Raw genomic sequence first — 13,744 nt, 5'->3', positions numbered from 1 at the left:
AAATTTGCTACATAAGAATAATAATATGAACAAATATTAAAAAAATGATAGCAAAATAATAATGTTAAGTACCTGTTCACATGTCATGTCTGTAGCGCAGGAAGACTATCACAGGTAATCAAGTTCACCATTTTCCCTGGGCACAGCTCAATGTTGTTGCACTTAATTTTTATTGGAAAAAGAAAATTGCTTAGTCCTGACTGTGTCTCTGGTTAGAACTAATACACAGCTTGTCAACAGTCATATTTTTAAAATACCTGCTGTATATGATTTTATCTTAAACACAGTTTATCTTAATACATTAGAGAAAATCATGAAACGTCTTGTATCATGTAGCATCAAACAGCTTTTCCCTGTGAAATTAGCAGCAGCAGTACTCCTGTTAGCTGATTGTACATGAGCGTATAATAACAAACACTGTAAATGTAGGAGTTCATCAGATTTCTTAGTGACTTCTCTAAATAAAATACCAGTTCCATTTTTAGAATTCTCGGGTGTGTAGAGATAAATAATTTGTTCTAATATTCCATTAATATTCCATTAAATTTTATAGAGGCCAAAGTGAGCATCTGTAGGACAGGTTGAATGTAATGTAATTTTCTTCTAGTTTTTTGGTAGTTTTTAAATTTTGAGATTATTCTCCCCTTTATGGATCATTATTCCATTTGTGAAATGAAATCTGGTCTCGCTACTGCACACTTTGTCGTGCAAGCTTTTAGGACTCTCTCTCAAAGGGTGTTCTGGCCTCAGGAGATTTTAATATCACTGAGTGCATCCACATGTCTGTATTCAACAAACTTGGATTTACAGTGTCTAATCAAACAATTGAGCCCTACAAGGTCTGAAAGCAACTATTACCAAACGAACCTTTTGCTTCAAGATGACAATACTAGTGCTAACAACAAATAACTCTCCCAGCTTTGCTTTGTAGCTTGGTTACAAATTCTCAGATTTCTAGGTGTTTACCATGCCATGTGTCTACAAAATAAGATCACTACTTTTGTCACAAACTAAACAATATTGCCTCAATCACCTTAATAAGATACCTCTAAAATCTGAAGACAGGTGATGTACCTCCTTTTCACAATTACATTGAAATTATTATTCTTGAACAGAATTTTTCTGTTTGTGATGGAAAGATGCTAGTTTTGAGGAGTGTTTTTTAGTTTTAGCTTTCTGGGTTTGGGAGGGGGACTGGTTTTGCTTTCATAAACCATACTTCCTGGTTTTAATAGGCTACCTAACCATCTGCTGCTTTCTGCCTTCTCACAAATACCAAGGGTCTCTTTGCCACGGTTCCCATCAATAGTCGTCAGCTGTGTATTATATAAAGTAGCAAATTAGGAAAGGGGAGAGTGATAAGAGCTGGAAAACCAATTAGCTACTGAGAGGAGCCTTTGCTTTGCTGGATGTTGTCTTCACACAGAATGTTCTGGGCAGCAGTGAAGGAGAGAAGCAGGCTTCTTGTCTTGCAAATCTTTGCGAAAAAACATCTTCAAACCATTACACAGAATGTGCTGCTAATGTCATGTACTCTTCTTTCTCTCAGGAGATAAAGCCTGTGTCTTACTCGCTGAGCGTTATAGGTAGTGACAAAGGGTTGCAAGGTTTCAACATAGATCTCACTCAGTTTTGTCTGCATGCTTTGTGGGCAGTGACTTGATATCTCACAGTCATTTCTGTTTTTCATGGTCATGGTCACATGAAACATAAATGATAAATGTTTATTTATCAACATGAATGTCCTGTTGGAAATCATTCACAGCCTTGTCCAGGTGACACTTGTGTCCTTGATTAGACTGTCCTTTGCATATTGAACATGGTGGTGGTTAGGCTTTTGTAAGAATTGGTGCTTTCCAGTTTTAGTAGCTGTGTAAAAAGTGAATATTGAACGCTTTTGGCTGTTACAACAGTTGTGAGAATGAAGATGAGAAAAGCAGACGGAATCTTACTTTTGAAGTGGTGACAAAATGGAGATAGGAAGCAAAGGGGCATTTGATCTTTCCTGAGAGTGCTTGCAGAGAAGGAAAGAAGAGGAGAGTACTCCCTGCAGATGAATGTGTAAAAAGGAGCACTGCTGGAATTTCATATTCTGGGGGCCAGGCAGGGCAGAGGAACCACTGTAAAGACTATTCCCAAAGCTCCGTTGAAGCAGATGTTTATAATGAGAGAATCTCTTTATGTAAAATACGCCTTTTCAGGACTCTCTCCCCTTCCCCTTTTTTTCCCACATAGTCACATGCACATCATTGATTTTATGGTGCAGAGGAAACAAGGATGTCAGATAATGACCACTCAGATGGCACACATGTCATAAATATTAAAGGTGGGGATTCTGGGAAGTGAGAGACTGGCTCCCCACATGCCCACTCCTTCCAGTTTATCTCCTTTCTGTGGTTTCAGTGGGCTCAGTAAAAGCTCCTTTCCCACTAGGACAGTTTGAAGCTGTGCACGTGGTTGCATTCCAGCTTCCAGCTGGAGCAAGTTATCAGCCAGCCTATGTGCGTCATGCCTTTTTTAGAAGCCTGCATATCTCTGCAGGACTGTGACAGGGAAGGTGCCCAGCCTTCTGAAGAACACTTCTTTCTGGTGTATACAAAATGTGCCTAATAGCTGTCCACAAGTGGGAACTGGAGCACATATGCAGAGACACATTTTTCCCAAACTTAGGAATTTTCTTCTTTTGTTCATACACGGGCAGATCAGCTTTGATTTTAGGCTTCATCTTATTGGTTTCCTTGTGACTAAGGTTTGTAAGCCCCCATAGGATTTTTCCTTTTGAATCTATGCGTTTTATGCAATTATTTTCCAGGCAGCGGTGGGGAACTGACATCAGTAGCTAAATTGAAGCTCTTCAGAAAAATAATGGCCACAGTGTCATTTTGCTCTTTGAAAAACAGATCCTAAATGCTGGCCTTTTGTTTCGTGGTGCTATGTTTTGATGCCTTGGATATTTTTATGCTTGTGTGTGTGGTTCAGCTGTTATGCTAGCAACTGCTAACTGAGATGGATGCTGTGGAAGTTTGTATTGTGTGTTATGAGGCATTTGGAAATGTTTAAAAATAACCTCTCATTCTGTTCCCCACTGGGATATTTTTGTTGGCCATGTTAGAAGCATGTCATTTGATTCATTGAGACTGACTTGTGTTAGTCTCTTAAAACTCAGTGGGAACCCAATGAAAGGTCAGAGCTGGTATGGGTAGAGCCTTTAGAAGACTTTGAGAAGAGGAATTAATAGTCAAAATGGTGAAATGTCTTGTAAAAATCCAAACCAAGAGAAGCATTCATTTGCGGATGGTTAACCACTGCAACAAGGAAGTGTGCATTCGATTACTGCGGCATGGCTCCAAGATCACAGCCAGAAGGACTGGTAAACTTACATTTATTTTACTCAAACCTTTCTCCCCTCTCTCCTCTCATATCTTTTATGCTAATAATGGTCTCTTGGAAAGGAACTATCCTGCAAATGACAATGTTACATCAAGTATAGCAGAGAATAAGGACAAATTACTGACAGGAGCGGAGTTGCAAATGGGGAATGAATGAGACAAAACTTAAATGACATTTGTTGAAGTATCTTGTAAATTGTGGATTTTTTTGTTAATTGCTGAAAAATGAGTGACTCAAATTTTGCCCTTGTAGTTTTCTTGGACTGAGGTGGAGAAATACTTTGAAACTGTGATAATTTCTGTCGAAACTAAATAGTTCTTAAATTAGCAGATAGGTTGGTAGCAGCTTTTGAACGTCAACTGAATACAGTAGTGGATACAGTTTAGTGTTTTACTGTAGCTGAGTGGGTTGCCAGATCATAACTTTATTGGTTTTATTTTTCTAGAGACTGAATAATTTAATATACTGAATAATAGTACTGGGGTGCAGTGGAGAAAGGAGTCTGATCTGGATCTATTTTTCAGTACATATAACAGTGTGCAACCCAAGGAACAAAAAGTATTCAATATTGCTTTGGATAGCAACAAAAACAAAGTTGGTTTGTGGTTTTGGTTTTTTTCCCCTTGTTTTTATACCGAATCGCTTTGCCAAAGATGGATTGGTCCCTGTCTCAATCTGTATGTCTCTGTTTCCTTACAGTATTAAGACATTTCAAAAACTGTTTCTCCATGCTTTCTGTGGTTCTGTTTAGTTTTGGTATTTTTGCATATGTGGTTGACAGATTTCAGTTTCCATGCACCTATATAAAACTATGCCTTTGTATTGAATCTTCATTTTAGAAACAAGTATTTACAGAAGAATTAACTGAGAATGTGGCAAAGACCAGAATATTCTCAGACTTTTGGCTCCTGAAAATCAGAAAACAATAAGCATTGTAGCTATGGGAGTACCTGTTTCTTGCAGTGATTTACCTCTTAGCAGCAACAGCTCCTGGTTGGTTTTGCTTCATGAAGGGGAAAGTATATTGTTTACAAGAAAGCAATTCGTTTGATTCAAAAATAGAGAGCAATATTGAAAAAGCATTAGTATTTACATATTTTGTATTCTTACACCTCAGAGGTTAAATGTTTGCTCCAAATAGATACAATAGATACTTGACAGTCCTGGGGTAATGGTTGGATTTGATAATCTTAAAGATCTTTTCCAACACAGGTGACTCTACGATTCCAAGATGACATCAGTCTAGTAGCAGATTTGTGAATTGGGGCTACATCGATTCTTAAAACTCTTGATTTTGCAGCACTGTTTATAGGATGTTACTCCTTTTGGTGTACACATGCATAAAGCCTGTATATCAGCATGATATGATATGAAATCCTAAGGGCTGAAGTTAGCTTGTGCAAAACTCATGACAGGGAGCATAACTCCTTGGAAAAACTCTGTGGTTGTTACCACTTCAGAACAACGCTGACTTGCACTAGGAGGGCTCATCCCAAGCTGAGTGGAGATGCTAAAATGACCAGCTTGTCCTTTTCTTTGATGCCAGCTTTCACATCAGTGCCCAGTTATTTTTAGCCTTGCTCTCTTTGGCCTGGTGCTAGACACTGACTTGCTGCAGTCCCTTCTCCAGCTTTTCTGATTTTTCTGAGCTATTGACAGATGTACCTTGCCTTCTCCTTCCTGCTCCCATGACATTCAGTTCTCTTCCTGCTGCTCACTTCAGTCTTCTCACTGCTTAATCCTGGTTCTGGAAGGAGGTCAGCAATGCTGGGGTGGGCTTCTTCCAGGTCAGAGGGAGGCTAGAGACGCACTCCAGAGCATCCACTGTGCTGAATGGTCTGTTCTGCTTCTACCTCTGTGAGTTAGGTGCCATTTGTGGGGTGTTAAAAGTGGGGTGGCATCCTATAAACAGTACTAATGGCTGCACTAGCTGTGACGTTAGCTGAACACTACTGGGGGGCAAGTTGTAACACCAGAGTCACACTGTTTGCAGCTGATGTTAGTTGGCAGCTGTGACAGGGCTTTGCTGCCTTCTAGAAGTTCTTGTAAAACAAATGGGAATGACCAGATGGAAAGCCAGGCTGCTACCTAAAAAGGAGTTACTATAAACTGTCATTGATTTATTCTCCTTGCAAAGCTAGAACAGGTGTCTTCTGTGGGTACAGGATGTGGGTAAGGTACAGATATATGGCCTCCTACTTCTGAGGGCTACACATCTGACTGTGACGTAGATTCTCTTTTGATATAGATCCTGTGAAGGGGAATATTTGAGTTTTACTGCAATTCTAGATTCTGTTTCTCTTTCTTACATCTTCTTTGTGACATGTGAGCACTTTGCTCCTGTGAGAAAGTCACCTTCTCCCCTCTGAAAGATCACTCTATTCATAGCACAAATAAATTATATCCACATTGAAAATAAGAGAAGGAATACACAATATTTCTAGAGGAACTAGTAAAAGGGATAGGAAGGAACTGTCCTAATTGCAGTTGGCTGGCCACTTCATATACAGTTTACACATGTATATGAAGTATTCCAAGCATTGCTCTTTTTAGACCATGTCTAATTTTTCAGATCTCTTTTTAAGAGAAGAAAATACTCACTCTTGTTCCTTTCTCCACTATTCAAAGCCTTTACAGGTGTGTAGTTGTGTTTGCAATACAGTAAAGCTGTATGCAGTATATCTGGCCACCAGACAGTGTGTGAACTGAATTTTTAAATAAGCAGAGAATACATTTTTCTGGGGGCTGTATTTCCAGCAACTGAATTTTCTCAAGAATGGTGGAGCTGGAGCTGCCCTTCATCCAGCTAATCCTCAGCTGCTGGTTTTGGCATCTTTAGAAACACTAGCAGCTGACAACCTTTATGTCAGACCTCTTGCACATTCATGTTTGCAGCAGATGGGCACTGTAAAGTCATGTTTTATTAAGCTATTCATGTTCCTATTTGCTGTAGCAAGTTAGAAGTTTGGAGCAATCCCAATACTTGGTGGAAGGGAAGTACTGAGTTTTGGCTAGCATAATGAAAACTAACTGTCTCTGTGAATTTTGTCCAGTTGCCAGAAAAGTGGAGCAAACTTTTGCTAGTGGTGTATAATATAAGAAATAAAATTGAGCTCATTTACTTGATATTCCGATAATATATATTGAAAGATTCTGACCAATGGATTGTAAGCTGCCTGTAAAAATATAAAACAAAGACTGAAAGGAAGAAATTCTTCTTGATTAAATGTAATTTAATACTGAAGTCATTATGCTTTAAATCTAAACACAATACAAATTTTAATTATTACGAAAGAAATAGTAGGCATTTCAAAATATAGCCTAAAAGATTATACATTATTTCTATAAGGGTGGTAGCAAAATAATTGTTATGTATGGATAGGAGTAAAGGATTTGCATCAGTGTTGTAGAGTAATTAAAGGACATTGGCTTTCGACTTGCTTTAGCTTTTATGTTCTCTTTTTTCATTGGAAGATATTGAGGATCTTTTCCTTTTGTTTCAACGTGGTTGTATTGCTTCAGATAGCTGACTTTCTTGAAGGCTGTCCAAAAAATAAGTAGTCTGAAAAACTTGTTCCTTTCTTAAATTTGGGTCACTGGAATATTTGTTGTACTGCAGAGTGATTTTGAATTTTGATGCTTTAATGTGATATTCTTATGCCTGCATGAGCATTGTAAATGATATGTGCCATAATGAAGATACCCTTATGTCGTTTCAAACCATCAAAATCTGAGTGGCCCAACATAGTTATCTGTATATTGCAACATGACTGGAACTTTGCTGTGGACTTACATTGACTAGGGTTAATATCTAATTGTTTCCTCAGTCATTCACTTAGAAACGTTGTGGTGCTATAGCGCATAGGAAGAAATGAGAACAGCTTTGTATATATATATAAAAATTATATATAATATATATATTTTAATATCAAATGATCTTGCATCAGCAGTTAATGCCCATTCTGTTTCCATTTTTTTAAATTAAAACATTATTTATTTGCACTTGTATATGGCTGATGTAAAATGCAATTACTTTGATTTAATATGTTTCAACAAAACATAAACAAGTTGAAAATTCTTATTATCTGCTCAAACTACATAGGGGACTATAAAGTTAATGTGTGCTTTGGAACTTTGACACATTCCGTTTTTAAAACCCCTGATCTGAAAGGGTTCCTCTCCTGCCTTCTGTCTACAGGTTAATCATGAAGTTAAAAGTTTGCCGGTTACTTGAGAAAAATACAGTTTTAATGAAAGTTAATATGATCTTTCTTATTTATGTTCACTATGGATGTTATGAATGTTTGAATTTACTCTGGAGAAGGAGAGAAGGCTCAAGAATCATAAATTGGGGTGACCTTTGCAGTAGCTGCAGCTGTCCCCTTTATGATGAGAAACATGATGAAGATATGTTACTGACCTTGCATCTAAGCAGGTATAGATAGGCCTACGGCCAGGATTCTCAAATTTGGGTGGTTAAAATTAGGTCCTTTAATCCATATTAAAGTGCCCTAAGCAAGTGGATCAACTTACCTTTTACTCAAGAGAAAGTGAAAAGCACATTTGAAAATCAAATTGTAGTCCTTGTAAATTTAAAGGTATGTGTAGATGATTAATGTTGTGCTCTGGAGTTTAAGAATTTTGGCTTTTATGTTTTAAGATAGCATGAGTGCATCCTCAAATGACTCCCGAGTATGGTTTGATGATTCAGCATTACTTGCTATTACATCATGCTTAGGAGAAAGATCCACCCAAATCTCTTCTCACTTCTTAGTGGTCATACACTGTTGTATCTACTTTCAATCAGTTTGTATCCTCCTCTTGATGACTGTTGCAGATATGTTCGTTAATGGCAGACTGCTGTAGACAATAAATTCCAGCACAAAATGTTTCATGCTGAAATAGGTTGAATGTCTAAAATGGCTGTGATAGAAGAGGACAGAGTACTTGAGGCAAGGAATTATTAGCTGCGCAGTCAAATTAAGCTAATAAGGAGACATTTCCGTTTTATTGAGGACAAGGTTTACTTTATCTATGCAGATCTGCTGGCTAAGTCCCAGTGAAAGGAGCACTCCCTGCTGATGTGCTGCGTTTGCAAAAACATCTGTCAACTCATTTCAGGAGAAAAACCACCGGAGAATTAACCCAGGAAGAAAACCAATTGTCTTCCAAGTTTAGCTTTACTAGGTGGCTTACTCAGAGGAGAAACGATCTTTCTGGTTGATTTAGTGAGAATGTGAAGCCACACCTGGAGGTGTGGCCAGTGTATCTCTTAGAGAACAGGAAGCAAATTACAGTGGGAGAGAGCTGTTGGGGCCATTTTGAAGATTTAAAAAGAAACGTTAATTTTGATGGTTAATGGGCTCTACTGAAGGGAGGTAGGGAAACACTTCCCAAGGATTATATTCTGTAATGAAGAGGTTTTCTGTAATGAATGTAACATGACACATAAAAGCATGCTCTAGGAAGGGGATCCAGGGAGTTGTCTTTTCAGGTAAGGACCAAACTAGCTTGTTCAAGGAGTGATTAAGTGTGAGTTAGTGTGCAGGTTTTCTATAATTTTTAATGCATTTTAAAAGTATCTGTAATACGTTGTATAGTCTATCTTGTATTTATTGGCATTTCAAGTTCAGTGTGATTTTAAAGTTACCAGATATTAAAAAGCCATTGGTCACCCAATTTTTGGGAAGTCTATAAACTAGGATAACTTAGCAAGTACCTTACTTACCCTTTTGAGTGTCTGGAGAACATGCTAACAAACAGAGCTGCAAAGGTCGCATAGAGGATTTTGTGGTTACTGTCAGGCACTCTGACATACAACAGGCTATTATGGTAGCTATTTCCATGAAGAAATGTCATAACAAGTGATTCCTAGTGCAGGAGGCCTATTTCACAAAATATTGATCTGCTTGTTTAACTTTATATTGGCAGATTTTTCTGCAAATACTGGGTATTCTGGGATCTGGCAGAAATGTGATCGTGCGCGTGTATCTGGCCTAGGGCAGGTCTACTGGCCTGGTAGTGCAGAGACCTGGTATCAGTTATGAGACTGAGATTTTCATGGATACATCCTGTCCTGAGCATGGTCGTTATGGTAGATAACAAAAAAAAAAAACAACCCCACAAAAACCAAAAAACAAAAACAAAAAAAAAACAACCCACAAACAAAAAAAAAAAAAAGAAATTGATGGTTGAGATGGTAAGACCTTGTCATTCAAGAAATGCAAAATTTGTAACATTGAGAAAGTCCAGGGTAGGGTTTGTATCACCCGATTTCACTGAAATGTAGTCATGTCTACTGCTGGTTTAATGATCATTAGCCAGTGACACAAGAATATTATTTTTCTATCTAGTCAAATAGAAGGAAATTAGGTTTCAGCAACAAAGTTAATAATCTCAGTGGAGTGAATAGTACCTAAAAATCAGTGACATTATCAAGAAAAAATATGAAAAGGCTTCTGATTTCAAAGTGAGATTCTTTGCAGAATTTTGGTCAGTTACAATTGAGTTACTATTTAAAATTGTAACTTAGAATTGTGATCCAAAACACGTCTAAACTGTGTATCTTCCTATATTGTAGCTGTCTTTATGATATAGATTTTTGCTTTTCCATTTTTGTCCTGTGTTATGTGTCTACAGAGTAGTGATGCATCTCAAGGTTCAAGTCATGCTTTATTTCCCTCATCTCAATATAAAACCATAATGGGCCTTTTGTTTACTTTAATTTTTTTTGTATGTTTTCCATCCTTCAATAGAAAGCTTTCATAGAGCTTGCTGAGACTCATTTACTTCACACTGAAAACCATTATGTCTAGTCGAATTAGCACTGGAGACGTACTGCTTTTCTGATTACTTGGTTTTCTGTAATAATACATTTTCTTGTATTCCACATTGCTTTAAAGTCTCTGAACCTTAATCTTTACAGCATTAAAACTGAAAAGAATCTTTGATGGTGTCAGTTCGCTCTTATGGATCTTTCACTGATATAAAAAAATTAGCTTAATTTGAATTATAAATAGTACACTGACGTGAATTTCCTGAGTTGCTTGTTGGACAAGTCATGTAACATTCTGTTGGTTTTACCTACTCAATCTTTATCTGTATGTTGCATTTGGATTAGTCATTACTAAGGAATGAAGATGTACGGAACATCACAAAATAAGAAACACCAAGTGTTACTGTATATTACTGTTGCACATGATAATGTGTATGGTCTGTTCTGTCTGAGCATAGATGGCATCTGATGATGGTAATGAACGTTGGACATGGGACAAATTTAAAACTGTTTTTCCCATCAGTTTGTTTGAGCTCTGTACCTGACTCTTGTCCGTTCCACTCCTGCAAATGACAACTAACAGCAGTCTCTGCAGTGTTGATGTAGCTACAAAGCAGCTAGACTTCTGTGCGGACTTGCTGCTGTTAGTATTAGACTGGAAAAAGGGGAGTGAGTTTTGAGAGGAGAGAACTTGGGCAGACAGAGGAGTCATAAGAAGTAAGCATTCCAGTAAGGCTAAGAAAGACTCTTCTGTAAGGGGAAGAGAGAAATTTAAAGGAGAGGCAAAAGAGACTATGAGTATGACGAGTAGAAAGATGACTGGAACTAAAACAAGACATGAAGAGAGGGAGCTATTTAAAGTGATGAGACATTTTCATTCTGTTTCAATGATACCTAATCCTCATACTATGTGTCAGCCTTCCTCTCCTTTTATCTTCTCAACTTTTAATGTGAATTTAGAATGCTAATCTACTGTCTCTTTCTAATTTCATGCTCTATTAAAAATTCCCAACCTCAGCCATTATCGCTTCCTAACCTTATCACTTTCCCTTCATTCACCTCAAAGAAATAAAGATGCGTTGTTGTTGTTGTTGTTATTACTAGCCACCAAATAGTACCAGTTCAGATGTACTAGGTATTCATTTATATCAGAAGTCCTATTGCCAGTAGAAAATTAGCTGTTCTGTTTTCTCCTTTGTGTTACACCATTATTAGTAGTAGCTGTATCAGACAAAGTTAAGCAGCTCTGGTATACTGCAGTGTTGTAAAGAAGTTCCTCTCCTCTGGTACTTTTCAAAAGGCTTTTCCAGTATTTACAAACTGTGTATGGTCTGGTTTCAATATGCAAAATGACTGCAGAATCTTCTTTCCAATCCCTGTTAGATACTATTGGAAGGCTGAGGGTTTTGGTGGGGTTTTTTTAGGGCAGAAATTTAGGATCACTATTTTCATCTCCTTTTTTCAGGTGTCCAGCTGCCAAGGGAAGATGAGATTTCAGTACCAGTGACCTCAAGCTCTCCAGTTAAGGACGCTGGAGAGAATGTTGATCTTGCCATTGAACAGGAAGAGAAAATGAAAGAAGAACCTTTAACCATCTCAGAACTGGTATATAACCCTAGTGCCAGCTTGTTACCCACTCCTGTTGATGATGAGATTGACATGCTCTTTGATACCTCTCCAAGAGTAGAGTATGAGAAAGATGATACGGATTCATTTGAGGAACTGGAAGCAGATGAAAATGCATTTTTGATTGCAGAGGAGGAAGAACTGAAAGAAGCTCGTAGAGCACTTAGGTGGAGCTATGACTTTCTAATGGGCAACATAGAGGTGAATGCCTTTGTGAAGAGTTTCTCCAGACTTCTCTTTGTAGGCCTTGGACTGTTACTGTTTGTGTTCCCTCTTCTCCTTGTTCTCTTGGAGTCGGACCTTCAGATCTCTTTTCTCCATGAAATTCGTCAGACACCTGAGTTTCAGCAGTTTCATGTTGAATATTACTGCCCCCTTAGGCAGTGGGTGGCTTGCAAAATAAACTTCATTCGTGACATGCTGTGCAGCCTTTAAATTTTAAATAAATATGGTAAAACTAAGGGCTATATTCAAAATTTCAGTTAGTGCCAGCTTTCCATAATGCCCCTGGAAACAGCAGCTGTTCCAGACAGTAGCTGTCTTCATATCCACACATGGATAGACTCATAGATTTTTTAAGTTCTTAAGTTTGCTTTGCATTGTTAAATTTCCTGTTTAGCTACAGGCTTTTATGGTCAGGTTTCAGTAATCAAAAAGATTTATTCTAATTGCATTTCAGACTTCCTGCTCATCTATTACATCATATAAGATGGGGTCACAATAAGTTTCATTCTCCTTAACCTTTCCATCCATGACACTAAATCCAATGAAACTGAAAGAAAAACTGTTTTGAATATACTCCTTAGTGCAGCAGTCTTCTAACCAATGCCTATACAAGCAATGTTTATGCTGAGTTTTTGTTTATGGTTTGTTTTTCTGTTTGTTTGGTTTTTTAGAATTTTATGTGTTTAAAATATTTTGGGAATTTTTTAGCGAAAGACAACTTTGGATGTTATTTAAATGTACAAGTTGGTAAGAATAATGCACAAGGGAATGTGGGATGTTTTTAGTGTTTTAGCAATGACTTGTTTTTAAACTAGTGGCTGCAGAATGAATGAGTTAAATATAGGTGTATAAAGAGAGACTGTGGTTTGGGAAATACATAGAAAGTTCACTCAAGTTCAATACGGGCTGCTTGGGGGAGGTGAAAGGACACCAAGTACGCAGAAGAATTTCTGAAAGGCACAGTTGTAAAGCTTATGGAAGTGAGCAGAAAGGAAAGTAATGGTACTTCCTCTTAGCTGTTAGGTTGTCTTACATATTATCACTGCTGTAGAAAGTCTCTACAAGATAGAGACATTTTGGAAAAGAGTGAGTTCAGTCTAAATGTAGGTTATTTTAGATAACATTAAAGTAGACAATAGTAAGTAGGAAGAAAAGAAGCCAAAGCCCTCATTTAAGTTAGTAGGTGAGTGACCTACTTTTAAAAATTATAGAGAAAAAGAGGAAAAGGAACATGTTTTATATTCCTTTATGAAAGCAAAGCGTTAGGCTGTACAGTTGATATGAAAGTATTCTACTGACTCACCATTAAAGGCTTTAAGAGATGCATCTTAATCCTTGATGCCCGTCATTACTAATCTCTAAGACATGTTTTCAGTGCATAAGAATATGCTTCCTTTTGTATATTACAGTAGCATACTTACCCTCTTTCCTTGTTATTACAAATCCAGTTACATGATCTAATGCTGTTTCATGTAACATGGATTTGTATAAGAAAAGGTATTCCAACATAGCTTAGAGAATATGCTTAAGTAATTCTTGTCAGTGCTGAGAACATTTGATGGCCCTCAAATATACCACAGAGGTTGTATTTAAGAAGAGAAAGTTTTTAGTCTTCCCTTCCCTGATCTTAGTGCAGATGTATTTCATATTTAAACTAGGGAACTCTGATTTTGGCCTCACAGTCTTTCTTCTGCTTAGATATTAATGAATTGGAGACATGTTTGAGGC

General features: G+C 37.5%; 1 protein-coding gene across 1 annotated transcript in view; it reads left to right on the top strand.

Moving 5' to 3' along the window:
* The window catches only part of FRMD3 (FERM domain containing 3), a gene marked incomplete at both ends in the record, with an annotated part of 139,313 nt that extends 127,087 nt beyond the window's left edge, over positions 1 to 12,226 (top strand). Inside the window, one exon of the mRNA XM_080638309.1 lies at positions 11,631 to 12,226. Within this exon, the coding sequence (XP_080494435.1) occupies positions 11,631 to 12,226 (596 nt within the window). The remainder of the gene's footprint in view (positions 1 to 11,630) is intronic.
* Between the last annotated feature and the right edge of the window lie 1,518 nt (positions 12,227 to 13,744).

The sequence above is a fragment of the Psittacula echo genome, assembly GCF_963264785.1.
Source record: "Psittacula echo genome assembly, chromosome: Z".
Taxonomy (NCBI): domain Eukaryota; kingdom Metazoa; phylum Chordata; class Aves; order Psittaciformes; family Psittacidae; genus Psittacula; species Psittacula echo.
The sequence above is the reverse complement of the archived record's forward strand: the minus strand, read 5'-3'. Positions and strand labels throughout refer to the sequence as shown.